This window comes from Elephas maximus, chromosome 24 (genome assembly GCF_024166365.1).
Source record: "Elephas maximus indicus isolate mEleMax1 chromosome 24, mEleMax1 primary haplotype, whole genome shotgun sequence".
NCBI lineage: Eukaryota > Metazoa > Chordata > Mammalia > Proboscidea > Elephantidae > Elephas > Elephas maximus.
The window spans coordinates 34,018,843-34,036,920 of NC_064842.1; the positions used below are offsets into that span (position 1 = coordinate 34,018,843).

An 18,078-nucleotide genomic window follows, 5' to 3' on the forward strand; every position below is an offset into this window, starting at 1 on the left:
AGCAGTCATCCTTGGAACAGGCTGCGATTCAGGCTTCCTGCTCCCTCACCAAAGTGCTGTGAATTCTAAGTGCTGATCACAGTCCCTTTGTTCACACATGAGGGATTCTGTTTACTCCAACAGTCCCCATAGTTCTTTGTTCATGATTCACCATCATTCACCTCTCAGCACTCCCTGAGTTGTTCCACTCTCAAAGGCCCAGTGTGGGGTAGGTGCCTGGCACAGGTCCTCCTGTTAGGATCTTTTTGAAACAACTCTTGGATGCCAAGTGTCTTGGGAGAACTGGGAGCCCAGAGAGCTGTAAATCTTGCTCCTCCAAGTGTGGAGCTTGGACCAGCAGCAGCATCAGTATCCCCTGGGAGATTATTAGAAATGCAGAATCTCAGGCCTCACCCCAAACCTCCTGAATCAGAATCTGCATTTTTGCAGGATGCCTGGTCATGCACATTAATGTTTAGGAAGTCTCCTTTAAGTGGTGCACAGTGTCTCAACGCCAAGCACAGGCTTCCAGAAGGGGCAGTGGCCACGAGTCAGTCACCTTTAGCTTCAGCTCTCAGGTGGATGATACATCTTAAAATCACAACTCTCACTGTGGCGTTTTTTCTTCTTTTTTATAACTCTTAAAACAACTGGAAAAAAAAAAAAAAAAAAAAGACCCAAATACGTATTGTCTATTGAATTCAGAAGTGCCAGCGGGGTGCTGGGCTTTGTGCTGGACACTGCGAGTCCAGCAGGAAGCCAGCTCAAGCGGCCCCTCGCTGACTCCTGCCATCAGCAGAGATGCCATCCTAAGATGTAAACAGGGATGTTGTCGCCCAGTGACAGCTAGGGGAACAGAACATTTGTGTTTTTAACTTTATTTTAAAATGCAACTGGCAAGAGACTAACCCATTTCTTCTACTTAGCAGGCTGCTTCAGCTTCTGGCAGTTGCTAGGAGCACAGTGTTGCCAACAGACTGCTGTTCTCCAGCTTTTTTTTTTCTATGTGCACACTTATAAATGGGAAGTTAGGTCAGAACAGATCTCTCAAACCTTACAAAGACACAAAATACCCAACTTTCTCAGATTACTTAGCGTAAAAGTATTAATCCTACGGTTTCAACTCTTTTAAGTATTTCTTCACTGAAGTCTACATCTTCCAGGGGTTGAAAGCGCTTATGCCTTAGACAAGGCAATTATTTAGCAACTAAAATCACTTTGCCAGGGGAATACTTCCTATGGCCCACCAAGGAAATTTAGATCCCAAATTTGTCACTCAAGTTTAGAAAACAGAAAATTTTGGTTACTCATTTTGCAGCAAAACCTGATTTGAACAGAAATGAGGGTATTTAAAGTCTTTGCGTTTCCCTTCAGAATTGTACTGAGCACAACTACACCATCTTTTTGCTTCCTCCAAAATTTATGTAACAGAGAACTAAATGGGCAGAGCTCATTCCCTCCACTGCTCTAGGCTACAAGGCCTCCTTCTGAAGAGGAATAAATAAACATTTGGGGCAGGTTATTCTGATGTGGCCTAGACCAAGAGCTAGGTATTATTATAGTATCACTCCTTTAAAACGCAGCAAAGAAAAACTTGACCACTTGCAAGGAAGAATTCAAAGTGTGCCAAATAACAACTCTGAAGTTTAATTTGCTTAGGAACAAGTCAGAGCTGAAATAAACTCAAGACATGGACATGAGGTACCAGCAGCTTTCTTCTCTATAGTTTTATACTTGTAAACACAACACAAATCAGTAGTGTGCTCAGCACAATTTCTGTAGGGAAACCTGCTGCAATGCTGGGCTCAAGTTGTCCTGGGCCCCTTTCTCATCATCAGGCAACATGCTGGCTGGCTGGGGTTCTGGAACATGATTTTTGAGAGTTACCAGTATCTAACAAAACAGCAAACGTGGCATATACTATAGCAAGTAGTCAAATCAAACAAGCATTAAAAATAAATTCCTATACAGTAAGTTGCAGTTGCACCAGATGCTTTGTTTAGACTGTGTGGCGCTCCCCTCTGCCCTTTTGGTGTGTGCCCGCCCACAGTCACAGTTTATGGATGGCACTGGGGAAATGCTGGGGAGGTAGGAGGAGAAGGGAAAGCAATAGTTCTACCTGGTAACTTTGTGGACCATGTGATTCTAGAAATTAATTGATTACTGAATCTGCTTCCTTCATTCCCTACCATTTGTTTCTTCTTTTCCTTTTTCTCTTCATAGTTAACCGCTGAACAAAGAATAGGAGGTTGAGAAGCAAAGAAATGTGAAGGTAGAGTAATAAAAATGCCTGCCTTCATATAATCATCAAACTGAAGGGACCACTGCTGTCTGGGTAGAAACTACAGCTAAGCGCAAGCTCCAATAAGCACGATGCTCCACAAAAGGAAAAGACGTGTGAATGAACGAGCCAACTAAAACCTTTTAGTGCCTCTCTCCACTATTAGGACGTCTTTCCACCCTATATCCATGAGCAGCTTTCAGAAAGGGCGGTACCTAGGGACTTCCATGGTAAGGTGCATTGATTCTTCTCTCATGGAGCAGAGCTCCCACTGTGGGACTGTCATGCACAGGACCCTTCATTAGGTGCTAAAAAGAGGCATTTTCCTGTAGGGAAACACCTGTCTTTAGAAGGCACAAGTGACAAGGAGTATCTAACTTGTGCTGAATTGGCAAATGAGAGGTGCACACACTCTTGGCAGACACTTTTTATTCAGGAAATATAATTTTTCCTACTGTCGCAGCTCCTGACACAGGTGTGCAGAATGAGCATGATCAGAAGCACTGTCCTTAAACACCAGTGTTGACGGGGACCCCCACTTCATAAACTCTCTTAGAAAGTCAATACATTGACGGTTCTTGTCATTTCAGAGAAGAGCGCTTCCATACAGTACGCTACGGTAACTCACTGCAGTCGTCTCTTCGACCTGAAGGCTAGGGAGACAACTTTTTATAGTCATATTTTTACTTTAATCATATTTTAGAAATCAGCTCTTCCACGCTAAGATTTACAATAAAAATAAAATAATTTGCTCTGTAAACTCTAGTAGAAAGTTTCAAATGTCTTAAAAACTATCTTCCATACAATGGAAAAAGGCTTTGTGTTCTTCTTTTTGGGTGAAAGAAGACCCAGCTATGCTGAGAGAAGATGCATTGACATGTTGCTGGAGATACGCTGGAAGCACTTCTTTGCTACACAGACGAGTAAGAGAACAGAGTCACTTTCTTCCCACAGGGCCAGAAGTCCAACTTTCTCTCCCTCAGCGTCTTCCAAGATGCTTAAGGCTGCTCTGCTGTTGCCTGGTCCTTGGCTGCAACAACAAGCTCTATGAGAGCCGGAAAGCTTTTTATGTTGCTTGTTTGCAGGCCCATCTTTTGTATCTGCGAAGGCCATGAGAGAATGAATTATATTACTGGGATCTAAGCTGAGTGTGAAAAAAAGACCCTTATAAAAAACATGACGAAAAATCCACCCCACCCTCAATCAGAAAAAACACAGCTCCCTAGAGATCGGTAGGATATTTTTTCCTTTAGGAAAAAGATTTACTTATTGTAAAAGTTTAATTTTTGGAGGTCAAACACTTCGCATTCTAAGCAGCCAGTATGTTAATTTATCTCAGTCCATCAAATCAGACTCTTACCAGGAAAACAGCCTTTTTTGTGGACTTAAAAAAATGCTAGAAAAGAAAACTCGCACTAAGAGAAGTAGGCAATTAAAAGTATTAACCTGGGCTCTTAATTTCTTAACATATCATCAACATTTCTTAGAATCTGATGAATTGAAAACACTTTGGCACAGCAACTGTTATGGATTATTCTGGTAACTAAGACATGGCCTAGTATGTTTCCACTTTTGTTTAAAAGAAAAACATACACACACCCACACACCCCCTCAGAGAAAGATCTGGAAAGATATACGCGAAAGTATTTGTTAGCGTTTTGTGGTTTGTTTTGGGGGACTGAGATTACGGTAGTGCCTTGTCTTTTCCTTCCTCTCTCTCCCTGCCTTCCTTTCTTTCTTTTGCTTATCTGTTCTTTGCATTTCTATAACAAACTGTCTTGCTTGTAAAAGACTTTAAGTTTTTCTTGTGAAATAAAGAAATATGACAACTGAATTTTGCCAGATATATCTCTAAATTCACCCCAAAGCAGAAAAAATTTAGACTTTTAGTGACAGCCCTGAGATGTAAGAGATACTTCACAGTCAGCTAGAAAACCAAGTATCTTCTGATAGAAATTTTACAATTTCATTTCTTTCTCTCTGGAAAAACAGTTCTTTCTCTGAGGATCTATTGCTATATAGAAAACCTAACCAGTCTCTGAACATCTAAATGTTTTATGATACTCCATGAAGTCACTTTAGTAAAAATACAAGTACATGTTACCCATATCTGCCTCCTGAGTGACACATATATCAATATGCATCCAGGTTTACAGAAGGCCTACAAAACCTAGGCAGAGATGCAAAGAAGTTATGCTTAGATAATTTCTCAAGTAATACAGGAGGGGTAAGGCTTTTCTAGTTCTAAGTCAAACCAACAAACATTTCAAAAGATACTGACTTAGCACTAATTATGTCTCAGGTACCTTCTAGGCGGTGGACAAAAATGATAGCCATCTCTGTCCTTGTGAGCTTATAGTTTAGTGGGTTTCATGCAGATGAGCACTACTGAACAAAGATGTCAACAGCACTAATTATCAATTCATGAGATTTTACATAGTTAATGTACAGTATTTTTCTATATATTCTTTCTCATAATTCCTAGGTGCAAAGTCCTGACTTTCAAAGTATTTTGGGGCTCTAACCCTTTTCTTCCTACCACTTGGGAAGTCAGCTCCCTAGGTACCTTGACAGCATCTTGGCCCACATGAAGCACCAGGCAACTTCCCAGCCCTTAAGATTCATTTTCGGAGTTGCTGGAACTGATGATGCTGACTGTTACCTGCTCTCCTAAGTACTCAACATCTAAGGCCAACTGTAGCCTGATCTTGTCGTCATCACTCATGCCGCCACTGGAGCCAATGGGGCTGGCTGAGGTGGTTTTCCTGGCTTGTTTCAGCCTTTTCAGGCTTTCCTCCATTTTCTTCACGGAGTTCAGTACGTCTGACACAGTTTCGTAGTACCTTGAGAACAAGACACATTTACTGGTGAAACGGAGGCATTTGTGTATAACATCAAACACAGTAACTGGCTTTGTTGACAAAAAGATTTTTAAGATAAAAAAATAATCTCCAATAAAGCATTCAGCCGTGGTAAATATTTAATGTTTCTTCAGACTGTGAGAATAATAGGGTCTGAATTATCTAGTACTACATTCCTCAGAACATAAGAGATAGGTACATGGGTTTTGTTTGAAATTTTAATCCCAAACGCTAAAAGGAAATCGTCTTTCACATATTCAGGGTGAACACATATAGCTTGTTCCATAAATGCAACTAACAAGTTAATTTATAGTAAGTTCTAGGAACAGCTTATCTTTTAAAGAGTAAAAGTATTTTAAAATTTAAAATAAAATTGTCTTCAAAATATACTTAAGTACAACTAAATTTTCAAATTATAAATGAGTTCTGTTTCAAAACCTTGTTTACAAACCATTAATTGGTATTTGGAAGACATCTGACCATAAAAACATTATAAATTACTGTTATGTTATAAATTAACCCACAAATGGCTGCTTAGTTCTAAGTAATTAAAATGCTGTTATGAAATTAATAATTAAACAAAATTCAACAATTAAATTGAATATTTTTTAATATCTTTAATGCTGGCATTTGGCGAAAAGGAGATTTAATTAGAATTGAAGAGACATTCAATCACAGTGATTCTGGAGACTTTCTCATATTTTTTCACGGGTTTTAGACATTGATTCTTTATCAGTTGTAATTCACTTCAAAATGTATGTTTTCTATTTCCCAATTACAGGGTCTCGCCAGTCTAAGCCCTTATCTGACAGATGAGAGCTGTTTTTGAACAAGCAGAGCTGGGGAGAGCAGGGGTATTAAAGGGAAAGATGGGAGTGGACCTGTGAGAATGATGTCTGCTGGGACAGCAGTAAGAGCAGTGACGGGTGGCATGTTTAGAGGGAGCACGGGATGTGCTTGCACCCCAAGGTGGGGGATCGAGCTGGTGGGGCAGCATGTGACCTGAGAGGCCAGGTAAACATGGACCAGCCTGGCTGCAGTCACAGGTATAAGGCAGCAGCCCTAAGAGCCTTGTGTGTGGGTGGTAGAGAAACCACACCTCGGTCTGCAACAAAAATGGGCAGTTTGAGTCAGGCACTGGAACTAACTGAGTGCCTACCTTCCGACATGTGTCTAGTGACTGTATCTACGTACAATCCAAAAGTTTTAGTGATCTCTGCCTCAGGGCTCTTCTAAGTTCCAGATGTTGTACTTTGAAGTTACTTACTTATGAGTGCTCTCAGAAAGTGCTCCTTCTAACCACTGTTGAATTATTGCTTGTTTGAGCTTATCCTTGTGTTCACTCTGAAGCTGGTAAAATGGCTTCAAAGCACTGTCCACATAGGAGGAAGCTTTAGTTGGGACCTCCTGTAATAGTGTTGGCAGGGGTTAAATATGCACAGAAGAAATAATGCAAGAGAACAGTTAACCCAGCCTCAAGTTCAAAAGGATACTACTAGTATATCAGTTTTGAGACATGTACAACCTCTGTCCCCTGCCTCAAAAAGTAACAATGATACCACAGAAGGATACCTGGAGAACAGGAGGGAGTCTACAAGACCAAGTAAGTGCGGATGATGTTTGGAGCCAGACTAGGTTCAGGTTCTTGTTCAGCCACTTACAGCTTATTTACCTACTAATGTCTACACAAATCACCCGAGATCTCACTAGTTCAGGTTCTGATTCAGTAGGTGGGGGCTTGAGCTCTGATCACCTATATTTCTAACAAGCTTCCACTAGGTGATGCTAATGTGGCTGGCTAATGGACCATCATTTGAGAAGCAAGGATCTAGGGCAAGTACCCAAGGTTTGGTTTCTTCATCTGTAAATAAGGATAGTGGCTCCTACTTCATAGGATGTGCTATGAGGAGTAACGAGAGCGTATGTCAAGTGTTTGGCAGTGTCTGACTCAATTCAAACACTTAAGTATATTATTATAATATCCTATTGAATAGGAAGGGAAAGCTGGTATATTACTAAAAGAAAAATAACGTATTTTGCAATATAAAACAGGCCCTCTCTCCCCCACTTCCAAATGGGAGCTACGAATCACACTGGAAAGATCAAATTATATGACAAGTTAACTCCTGCTAGAGATAAGTCTGTTGAAAGTCCCATATTTTAAAATGAAAAGGAGAAAAAGCCATAAAGGAGACTGGCTAAAATCTCAGTTCACCAGTGAAGAACGACTCATTGCATCCAGGCGTTCTATTAGATGGGAAGACTAATGCAAACAGTAGACAAGGGTCTGACACTAGTGGATCAACAAAAAGGCTGGCCCCCAAAAGAAAGGCTTGTTATCCCAAAAGAGCACAATGTCTTAGGAGATTTCTACTGTTCCTGAGAATAATTATTTGTTTTCTTACTGTTTTATTGCAGTAAACCTTTGCCAATTCACATTTTTTACATACACAATTCAGTGACAATGGTTTTGTTCACCATGTTGTGCAGCCATCACCACTGTTTCCAGATTGTTCCACCACCATTTACAGAAACTCGGTACTCCCTAAGCTAACATTCTCTTCCCTCCTCCCTCCCACTCCTGGTAAGCACTAATAAACTTTGGTTTCTAAGAATAATTTTTTATAATAATCTGTCTAAAATCCAACTCTATGACTGGGAAAAAAAGAAAAATTTGAAGGAGAATTATATGAGACCTAACAAGGATGAAATGAGAATAAATGCATGAAAATTAGAGCTCAACAGGGAAAACTTAAAAACTGGTTAAAATAAATTCCCCAAATCAGAGTTCAATATGGGAAAACAGGAAAATTTGACTTTGAACACCAGCACGTGCTCAATTGTTCATCTTGTAAACGCCTTTAATGTTTTTAAATGCAGCTCTTCAAATCTTACTCAAAAAAGAATCAGTAGAAAGCAGGTACTTCCAATGATGACATGAGGTGAACAAAGTAAATTTAAATTTTTGGGATACGAGACACAAAGACAAAAGAATATCTAAGACTTTAAAAATATTTTATTAAAATGCTTTCTTTTGAAAAAGGTATCTTTCCTTAAGGCCAAGAGAATTCAGAAAATGTCCATACCACCCAAGTCAACTACCTATGTTATGTTTGCCCAAAGCACCTGACCATCCACCTGTGCAGATAGAGACACCCATCTCTTCTTAAAAATAAGATTTCTTTGAATGTGACAGATTAATTCTATCTCAGGTTACTCCTGGGAACCTATTTCTGTCTCTACCCTAATCATTCCCTCCCTCTTCTGGTTTGTCTTGGCCTTACCTAATATATATTTCCCCATCTGCGAATTTTTTTCAGTGAACAGCACTGACCTTATTGGTTCTTCGGTAAAGCCTCGGAACTTCCAGGGCACTTTTCAGGTAACTGAAACAAGAATCGCTTAAATCTTGGATGATCTTGTTACTCAAGGAAGGCATACAGGCTGACAAAGAAAGCTGGGAGTCCTCAAGGGCTGCTGTTGAGACATATAGATTGTATTTAGTCTATTCAGGCCCGGATATAAATTTTGCTTGAAACCCTGCCATACTTCAGGGAGTGTACTATAATCAATCGATCAAATTACTAGAACTAAACTTGAGATCTCATTCAGGGAAGTTATAATCACAGAATATAGAAGCAGCCAAGGATTTACAACTAGAGAAGAAAATATTAATTTAAATATATCCTACAGTCTTTGAAATAAAAAAAAAAAAAAAATTTCTTATTCAAAGAATTGCTGAGTCTAAAGGTTCAATTTTACCTGAGATAGAAGCAAAATTCTTAAAGCCAATCATTTCAAGTTTTGGTTTGATTGTTTCCAAGAGTTCTGGAAGCTGAAATAAATACACACGTTATATATTCAGCTGCTTTTTATAAATCAAAAGAAAAGGCAATTCTATGTGCATCTACAAACTCTAAAACACAGTTAATGAAAGGCAAAAGTAAAACTGGCAATTTTGGTAATTTTCTTTAGAGGACAGCAATATTCTTAATTAATGGTTTCACTTCTCTAAAATAAGTTAAGAACATGGGAAACAGCAAGGTGTAATAGCTATCAACAGGCACAGAGAATAAGCAAAAACAGTTTCTATTCCGTGGCTCTCCCTGATACAAAAAAAGCTGACAATAAGGGACATTTTCTTGCTCAAAACACACAATCTTATTTGTTTAAACACCACACAAAATATTTAAACCTGAGAAAAGCAGACTTATATATCAGAGGACTTAAAAGCTAAATTCATCCCACAAAGTTCTTTAAACACTAAAAGCAAAAACATATGGGACCTGAACATAAAAATGCAAAGGAAGAAGTTTAAATATTTTAACAATTTATAGCTGAAGATTAAATGGAAATATCTAAGTAAATTAAAAAATAATTAAAATTCAACCTACTAAAGATCATGCCTGCACAGAATAAGCTGAGCTAATGGAAAAAAAAACAGTGGAGCATGACTTGCTCTGAGCATACTGTATCACTACTAAAAAAGCAGCAGACGTTACAGGTTACTAAAATATCAGAGTAGACTCATAAGCAAGGAGGTAGAGAGCCCATTCTTAGATACCTTATGAGGAGACTACCTGCTATGAATAGCTGGAGAAACACCTAGAAGAGGAAATGAAGAAGAGGACCTCTCTTGGGATATCCTCGGGCCCCATAACTCTAAGCCTGGTTATACCAAGTGGTGTCGTTTCTTTTGTACACACTACTTTCTGTGAAAACAGTGAACCTTCCACTCAGAACTTTCTAGGACACATGCTTACCTGCTCCTGAAGCTTGTCCAGGTCTGCAACCACATACACAAGGTGAGTGCTGGAGATGAAAACCACAGGCTTTGTTTCGGAAGGACCATTTCCTTGATCATCATTAGTTCCTTGGATGATGGAAGGGTCTTTGCTACCAGTTACCAAAGGTTTTTTAATATCTTTGGCACTCTCATTAGAGATGGGCCTGAGTAAAAGCTGAAAAAAAGATTTCAAACTTTAAATACTTTTAGATGAGCAAGACACATAAACATTTACATATGTGCGGGTCAACAACTCACCTAAAATGCTAGATTTCTACCAAGTATTCAGTAAGTATTTACTAATGATGAACACCTATTGTTTCTCTACAGGCAGGTAGGAAGGGCTGTGAAAGGAACAAGGACAAGCTACAACCCCACGCACACTGGAACTCCCGGAACTCCTGTCCCATTTCTGTGATTACAAAGTAACAGGCCAACGATAAGTAAGTCCCTAAACCAAGAAAAATTAATGTCTGGCACATCCCAGGTTTTAGAGAATTAATTGACCATGTTAGGTAATTAATTTACTAAATTTATAATTAGAATTAGCAAAGGTAAAAAAAAATCTAAGCCTAAATTTCATTTTCCTCCAAATAATACAGTAAAACTTATGAAAGCTGGAACCTGTGTAAGGTGGAAACCTGCCACAGAAGGAAAACTCAAATATTTTCCACTAAAAAGACCAATAGAAAAGTAATAAGACTGCACCCTGTCAAAGGCAGAAAACTTCCAAGACCCGGAAAAACAAGGCAGTCCTGTGGAGTTCCGGTTATCGCAGGTTTCACTGTATAAACAAAGTCTTTCTTGCATAACACGTAGTTACAAGGGGAAAAAAAAAAAAGCATACAGCATCAAGAAAAGAATGGAATACTGAACATTCAAGTCGAAGTAACGTATAAAAAAAACGTATAAGAGATATTAAAAGAAGAATTGCTGGCTAGCAAGAATATACGCCTTAGCAGGCACAGGCCTAATCAAAAAATCTCACCACCCCCACCCTGTCCTGGGAATTGCACGGTGAGTGGTCTTTAGACACTGCTTGATGGACCGGGACAGTGTGTCCTACTGCCTGCCAGGCCCTGCAGTCATCAGTCAACAGCCATGTGTAGATCTCGTCAATTCCTACGACAGCCATGTGTAGATCTCGTCAATTCTTACGACAGCCATGTGTAGAAGTTATTTTCCCATTTTGCGGATGATGAACTTGAGACTCATGAGAGCTTAATTTCCTCGAGGTCACAAAATTAAAAAGTGGAAGAGCTAAGATTTGAATTTGTCTGACTCCAAAGCCTACGCTCTTTTTGTTAAAACACAACACAAGAGGATATCTGGGTTACCCTCCTGCTCCAGATAACAGAGATTTTATTCCTTTCAGTGTATGTACCTGGTATTTAACTGTACCAGGGCTCTTGTGGGTCACACACTTCTGGCTTGCCATCTAATGTCTAATAAGTCATCATCAGCATGTGGATGTTTAATATATTTGACTGCTTAAAAAGGGACAAAGTGGGATATTTTAAAAAGAAATAAAGGCTTATTTTGCTACTTTTTATCTCTATAAATGTATGACTTTTAACTTCTAAATATTAAAATATTTATACTGTGATTTCATTGTCATGAAAATGAGCATCTTTATTTAAATTTAGAGATATCTCAAAGATTCTGATTTTGAGAAGCTTTTCAAGTGTGGTGCTTTTCAACAGGATAAAGCATCGAATATGTGATGATAAATACTCTTAAAGGGAATGCCTGGGAGAGAAAAACTGAAAGACAGAAAGAAAGCTGGAAACACTCTCGAGAAGTTAGCCTACTAGTGACTACGAATTAACCCTCATGATGACATGTCATTTAAAAATTTCATTGTAGTATTTCGCTTAGTGTGTCTTTGATTCTTATCAGTCCTGACTACTGATGGGCTGTGCAACCAGCCCTTACCTCATTGACAAACATGGAGTACCGGGCTAAGATCTGAAGTGTGAGCTTCCACAGGCGGTGCACTAGCAATGGTAAAAACATCTCATCTGACCAACACTTTCTAAGGCTGCTCCACGTTCTGTGAGAAGCCAAAAGGCAATACGAACTTCCAGCTAGAGGAAAAGAAAAATACACTTAAGGAATCTCAGTCAAGTTAAGTCACTGATGTGCTAAAAGCTAATATTTTCAATGCGTACTTCAAGAGTCCAGAAAGCAGCATTCTGAAGACTCATACAGTACTGTGGTTAGCAGCTGCCAGTGGAGGCAACGGGGATGACCAACTGCCACCGCTCAGTGTTTATCAAACGCAATAATTTTACATGCTATCACCTCCCAGGTGTTTGGATAAATAGTAAACATAACATTCAGAAATAATTTGGGGGGAAGAGGGTGCAAACAGGTTACTTTACCCAAATAAACACAAGGTGGAGTGGCAGCTGCTTGCAAGGACTTAAACTTTAATTTCATTTGTCTACTTTTTTCTTTCTCTACCTCCATATACTTACTATTTGCATAAAGGAAGTCAATTAAATATGCCCATTTTTGGCAAAGACACATGAAAACTAACTCTGAAGCTAAAACAGTGCAGTTCAGATGTGAGAGTTAACTCAGTTGCTCAAAAGACAACAGAAATTTAAGGCGAGGAACCTAGAGACCTATGTGGCTACAGATACAGCCATACAGTGTTTCAGTGGTTACCAGGAATGAATACAACATGATGCAAAATTAATGATGGCTGTGAGGGTGTGCAAACGTGTTCTGGTCAGCCTGTAACAAGACCAACACCCCAGGCCTGAGGTTTAGGGTGTGGGGAACCCAGGATACAGGCTTCAGCGAGAGTCACTCTGGCGGGAGAGGAAGGAACATACTTGTTTTTTATGATACAGACCAGTCTCAGCCTGGGATGAAATCAGATAACAGCCATTTTGCTATAAAAAGGGTCGAACATGTACACATTCTGTAGGCTATATCACCTTGACACGCTGTGTATTCAGGAATGAAAATAAGCCCTGCTTCATCTTAAAGCATTCTTCTCACCATTTCTATAAAGCAAGAAGTTTTATAGCATCTATCTAGAGCAAGATACTCTATAAACAAAAAAAAAAATTGGATTCTTTTTGCCTCTTTAAAAAAAAGATGTTAAACTGAATGTTTTTAAGACCCAACTTACTATATGATAGGAAAGGTGAAAGTGCCCCTGAGTTATTAAGGTCTAGCTGATGTGATAAACTTAATTAACTCATTTAGTGACATCTCGTCATTTATCACTTTAAGGAAATTACCTGGAGCGTCTTCCAGTATGTCTGTAAGTGCTGCTTCTAAGGATCCCGCTATTTCTCTAAATCTGGGATAAAGCAAGGACACAAATTAGGGTTTATGGCAGAGATGGCTAGATGCCGCACCCTATCCTTCCACACTTCTTCCCGAGTAAAAGCAACTACCTCCAGGAGCTTGCCCGCAGGTCAGCGCTCTCAGAGGTGTCCTGCCAGGCCTGGACGCTTCTTCTCCCAGACGTTTCTTTCTGAGAAGGAAATAAGCCACCTGACTACGCCACTGTTATGTGTGGGTTTCTCTGTTACTTGCAGCTGATCTGAATAACAAACAACCTAATGTTTTTCAGTTTAAAACTGTCCATGTAAGTCTCCATCAGGAAGTCACTTTTGACAAGTCCCCCTGCTGACAAGCATTCCAACCGCTCCAAAGCCAGAGAACTTTGGTTTCTCCATTGTACTTGGTTTATGGTTTCTCCAGTTTCCAAAACTGGCTGATACACTGTATTTTTCACCAACAACATGCCCATACATATAACACGCATAGTGTGCCTAGGAATATAACGTGTAAGGGGGTTGTGTGGTTAGCATAAAAAGCCCAACATGCAACGCAAGCGTTATTTGTGTAAAAATATAGTATTAACACTATCAAAGGAAAACAAATGTTCCCATACTAAAAAATGAGAAAACGGCAGTCTGCAGCTGTTTGCAGCTTAAGGACAACTACTGGCAGTAGCCTACAGGCACTAGAATTCATTGCCTGGTCCTCTTCTTCTTCATGCTTTCCTGTCACTTGTCCCTGTTGGTCACTACTGCTCAGTACCTGCATCACTGCTTCCAGAATGTGCTTTCTTCCTTCCCTGATAGCTGGACCACGTGGCATCTCAGATCAACCTGCCACTGACTTGTTTTACAAATGAAATGGCAATATATGTATTTTTAAACTAGCTGCCTACTAATTGGCATTCAGTTTCCCAACTATATAACGTCTCCATTTTCATACTTCTCTGTACCAGCGCACTCTTCTGTCACACTTCTAGTTCCCTTGCTAGCAATAAATTCTGACACATGGTTAAGGTCAATTTGTCTCATTGATCATTTTGTGTTTCGACAGTACCTATGTGCTTTTAAAATGCAATTCAGAGTCTTGGTCTAAGGAAACTGGCCAAAGGGTAAAAAGAGCACCACTGCAGACAAAAAGCCGCAGCACCTGCCCTTAACAAGAGCTCAACACAGCCAAGGGCAGAAGGTTTTAAGATTACATAAAAGATTGTAACTGGCTAGTTTCCTGCAACTATCCTGTCTGCTTTGTGGAAGGAAAGGAACTCTATGACTGCCTAGTGAAACTTATAAAGGCTGGTCTTCTCAAGCTAAAGTTGAGAGGCATAGAAGAAACAAGTGACAACTACAAAAGCAGAGACTGGCACAAGAACATCAAAGGGAGCCAGGGATACTGACAACCGTGAAGGTAGACCGGTAGGGCTGCTCTGCGAGCCTGGAGAGCAGACAAGCTCCTGTATCTCAATCCTAGAACCCTTAATTTGCCTTTTGAAAATCTACACAAGCGTAGAAGTAACCAGCAGTAGAGTAGAAGCCATTTTTCTATAGAAAAGGTTGAATACTTAGGCATTCTGTAGGCTATATCACCTTTCTATGCTATATATTCAGAAATGAAAATAAGCCCTGCTTCATATAGTTTTAAAGCATTCTTCTTACCATCTCTATAAAGCAAGGAGCTTTATAGCATCTATCTAAGCAAGATGCTGTATAAACAAAAAAAATTGGGATTCTTTTTGCCTCTTTAAAAAAAAAAAAAAGATGTTAAACTGAATGTTTTTAAGGCTCAGCTTACTATAAGAGAGAAAAGGTGAAAGTGCCCCTGGGTTAGCAAAACATTATTTGTAACAGGGAAAAACTAGAAGCAACATAAGTGGCCACAAGTAGGAAATGGTTAAGTACCTCATGGTACCTTTGGTGGGCTAGTATGTGGTATTAAAAGCAGTAACTTGAAGCTACAGAACAACGATGAAAAACACGTACAATTTAGTATTAAGTAAAGATACAGGATACAAAATTAAATGCATGTCTATAACTTTGAAAGCCATGAACATGAAAAAGACAAGAAATAAATGCAGCAGATTGTGCTTTTGACATAATTTCTGTGCATTTAACACAGACATTTTGACTATCTGTGAGAAGTGGAAAGGTCCATGAAACTACGAATGCCTGAGATCACTTGGCATAGATGAGCCTCCTCAGCCAGAAGCCCAGCATCAGTCCTCATGTATCTTTGCTTGCAGTGGCTTCCAGGAGTGAAGTGATAGATAATTTTTCTTCTTGGAAAATGGCAAAAAGTGAGAGAGAATACTTTGATGAAACTTTAAAAGTTGTGCTGTGACTTTTATACGCACAGACAATGTCATCCTACTCTCAGTGGAATATATGTAAAAAACAAAAACAAAACCCAAACCCGCTGCTGTGGAGTTGATTCTGACTCATAGGGACCCTGTAGGACAGAGTACAACCACCCCATAGGGTTTCCAAGGCTGTAATATTTATGGAAGGAGACAGCCACATCTTTCTTCTGCAGAGCAGCTGGTGGCTTCAAACCACCGACCTTTTGGGTAGCAGCCAAGTGCTTAACCACTGCGCCACCACGGATCCTTACGTAAGAAAGTGAACCCTAAATACAAACCTTTCTGAATTCTTAAATTTGGATTTTGGGAAGGTCTCTAGACATACCCCTCCATGAATGTCACAGGTCTGCAATAATGCGAAGACTTATATAAAAATTACGGTTATGGACTTTGCTTTTTTCTTTTCTCTGTAGCATCAGAACACCCTAAGGGCATAGCTCTACTGTGTGCATATGAGGAGGGTAGAGGGAAAGGGTAGGCAAAGGGCTACCTTCATGTTAACACTGTATATAATATTCTACACTGTAAAGAAGGATATACCAAACATAACATATACGGTATATACAAGTGAATATTCTGGGAGCCTATAACTTTCCACAAAGATTTCGATTCAAAAAAAAGAAGCAAAACAGCCTTTGGAATTTAAAGAGTTAACACTGTTCCCTACAGTTTCCAGGTAGCGATTTTTTCACTACAATTTGAGACCGGTCACCTTTGTATTTATTGTTTTCCCATGAGAAACTAACCTTGAAACCATCTTTCTACTACACCAGAAGAGCAAATTCAATGGAGACACAGTGGCATCTCAGGATACAGAATGTGTCAGGAATGTTGGGGGGCAACCCTAGTGCCTTTCTTCGACAGGTGCCAGCAATTAGTCAGACCCAGGGGCACAAACCTGTTCTCGAGAGTGTAATATTAATATTTCTCCTTAGAAAAATGTCAAAACATTATCACCCACTGTTTTTTAGGTTTACTCCGAATGACCCTGTAGTGAATTAGATGACAATGCAACTCTGACTCTGTGTTTGCAGAACTTTTTGTCATCCTTCTGAATAAATAATCCCAAGCCTGCTAAAAATCAATGCAACAGTTCTACAAAGTATTATTTAAAATTTATTTTTAAAATGGAAAAACAAATGTATTGAAAACAAGTTTCATATTTCATAAATCAAATGTAATTTTTTAAAGCGTTTGCAAGGAAAAGTTAACTAACCCCTTTGAATGCTTAAGGCTAAAATCTTCGTGCAGGCAAAAGTCTGTCAGGGAACTGATTGTGTTTCAAAGCAATTTAAGGTTCAACTCCCAGCTCTGAGGGAAACTGTCATGCAAGTCAGGGAAGGTCAGGCTGTGTCCTCACTGGGGGACCCAGCTGGCCCAGGCCAGAGCACAGGGCTGAACACAGCCCCTGGGAGCTTCAGGAGGTGCCATGGTGGGTTACCATGCAGTCTGAGGAAAAGGACTAGAGAAGAGGAGTGTGGAGGCAGCAGGCAGAGGAGGCAGGGATGGAATGACATCAGAGATCTAAAGTAATCTAACTTCAAACATGAACTTCAAAAGGTGAAATTTAAATATTATTTCTCTACTAAACTCTTATTCTGTAAAGTGTTGCTTTACTATTTTAAATTTTGCTCATGGATCAAAAGGGCTTCTTGCCCTGGCTTTATCCTGATTATCATATCCTGATTTTATCTTGAATGAGCATATCACTAACTTTCTACTGAAAAACAAATTACATGACAATTTAACTTTGGAAAATTAAGCAATAAAACACAGTATTGTACATTAAAGGACACCTTACTGCTTTATTCTGAGAAATGTGATTTGATTTTCAAAAAGATGATTACATACATTTTCAATCATGGCAAGCAATTATAATCAAGGTACCTAATTCTTAATATATTCCCTTTCTGGAATTTTCCCTCAGAACTCTGAAGGAAAGGACTGTATCACATTTAATGAAAGCACCCAGCAATTTAAACAAGAATTTTAATTCTTCAAAGAGCATGTCAACTAAAATGATTTAGTTAATGCCATTCCATGGAGGAACTTACCAGTACCTTGTTTAAGAGAAATGGTAAAAACGGCTATTATCATCTATTTTTTCCAGTAGAACACAGGTTGTTAATTATCCTAAACTTCCTCAAGAGTTCCACAGAATCGCCTACAGTACTGACTTACTTAAGTCATACCACCATCCAAAACCAAAAACCCAGTGCTGTCGAGTCGATTCTGACTCATAGCGACCCTGTAGGACAGAGTAGAACTGCCCCATAGAGTTTCCAAGGAGCACCTGGTGGATTTGAACTGCCAACTCTTTGGTTAGCAGCCGTTGCACTTACCAACTATACCACCAGGGTTTCCCATACTACCATAAAATAGAGCTGTAATTTTCTTACAGGTCACCATTTTCCATAATAAAGAGAACAAATATCATAAAGATTATAATAGGAGCAAAATGAAAACTAGGATTCTCATACATGGATAGATGGAATTAGCTGCAAAAATT

General features: G+C 39.3%; 1 protein-coding gene across 2 annotated transcripts in view; it reads right to left on the minus strand.

Moving 5' to 3' along the window:
- Window positions 1-2,678: 2,678 nt before the first annotated feature.
- COG2 (component of oligomeric golgi complex 2) overlaps window positions 2,679-18,078 on the minus strand; it is a 52,128-nt gene continuing 36,728 nt past the window's right edge. Inside the window, exons 11-18 of one of the 2 annotated variants that reach the window (XM_049868648.1) lie at window positions 13,165-13,226; window positions 11,843-11,994; window positions 9,885-10,082; window positions 8,884-8,956; window positions 8,456-8,598; window positions 6,389-6,528; window positions 4,923-5,103; window positions 2,679-3,360 (exon numbers count right to left, since the gene is read on the minus strand). In XM_049868648.1, the coding sequence (XP_049724605.1) occupies window positions 3,259-3,360; window positions 4,923-5,103; window positions 6,389-6,528; window positions 8,456-8,598; window positions 8,884-8,956; window positions 9,885-10,082; window positions 11,843-11,994; window positions 13,165-13,226 (1,051 nt within the window). In that variant the 3' untranslated portion in view covers window positions 2,679-3,258. The remainder of the gene's footprint in view (window positions 3,361-4,922; window positions 5,104-6,388; window positions 6,529-8,455; window positions 8,599-8,883; window positions 8,957-9,884; window positions 10,083-11,842; window positions 11,995-13,164; window positions 13,227-18,078) is intronic. The other variant, XR_007515316.1, reaches the window with a different exon arrangement.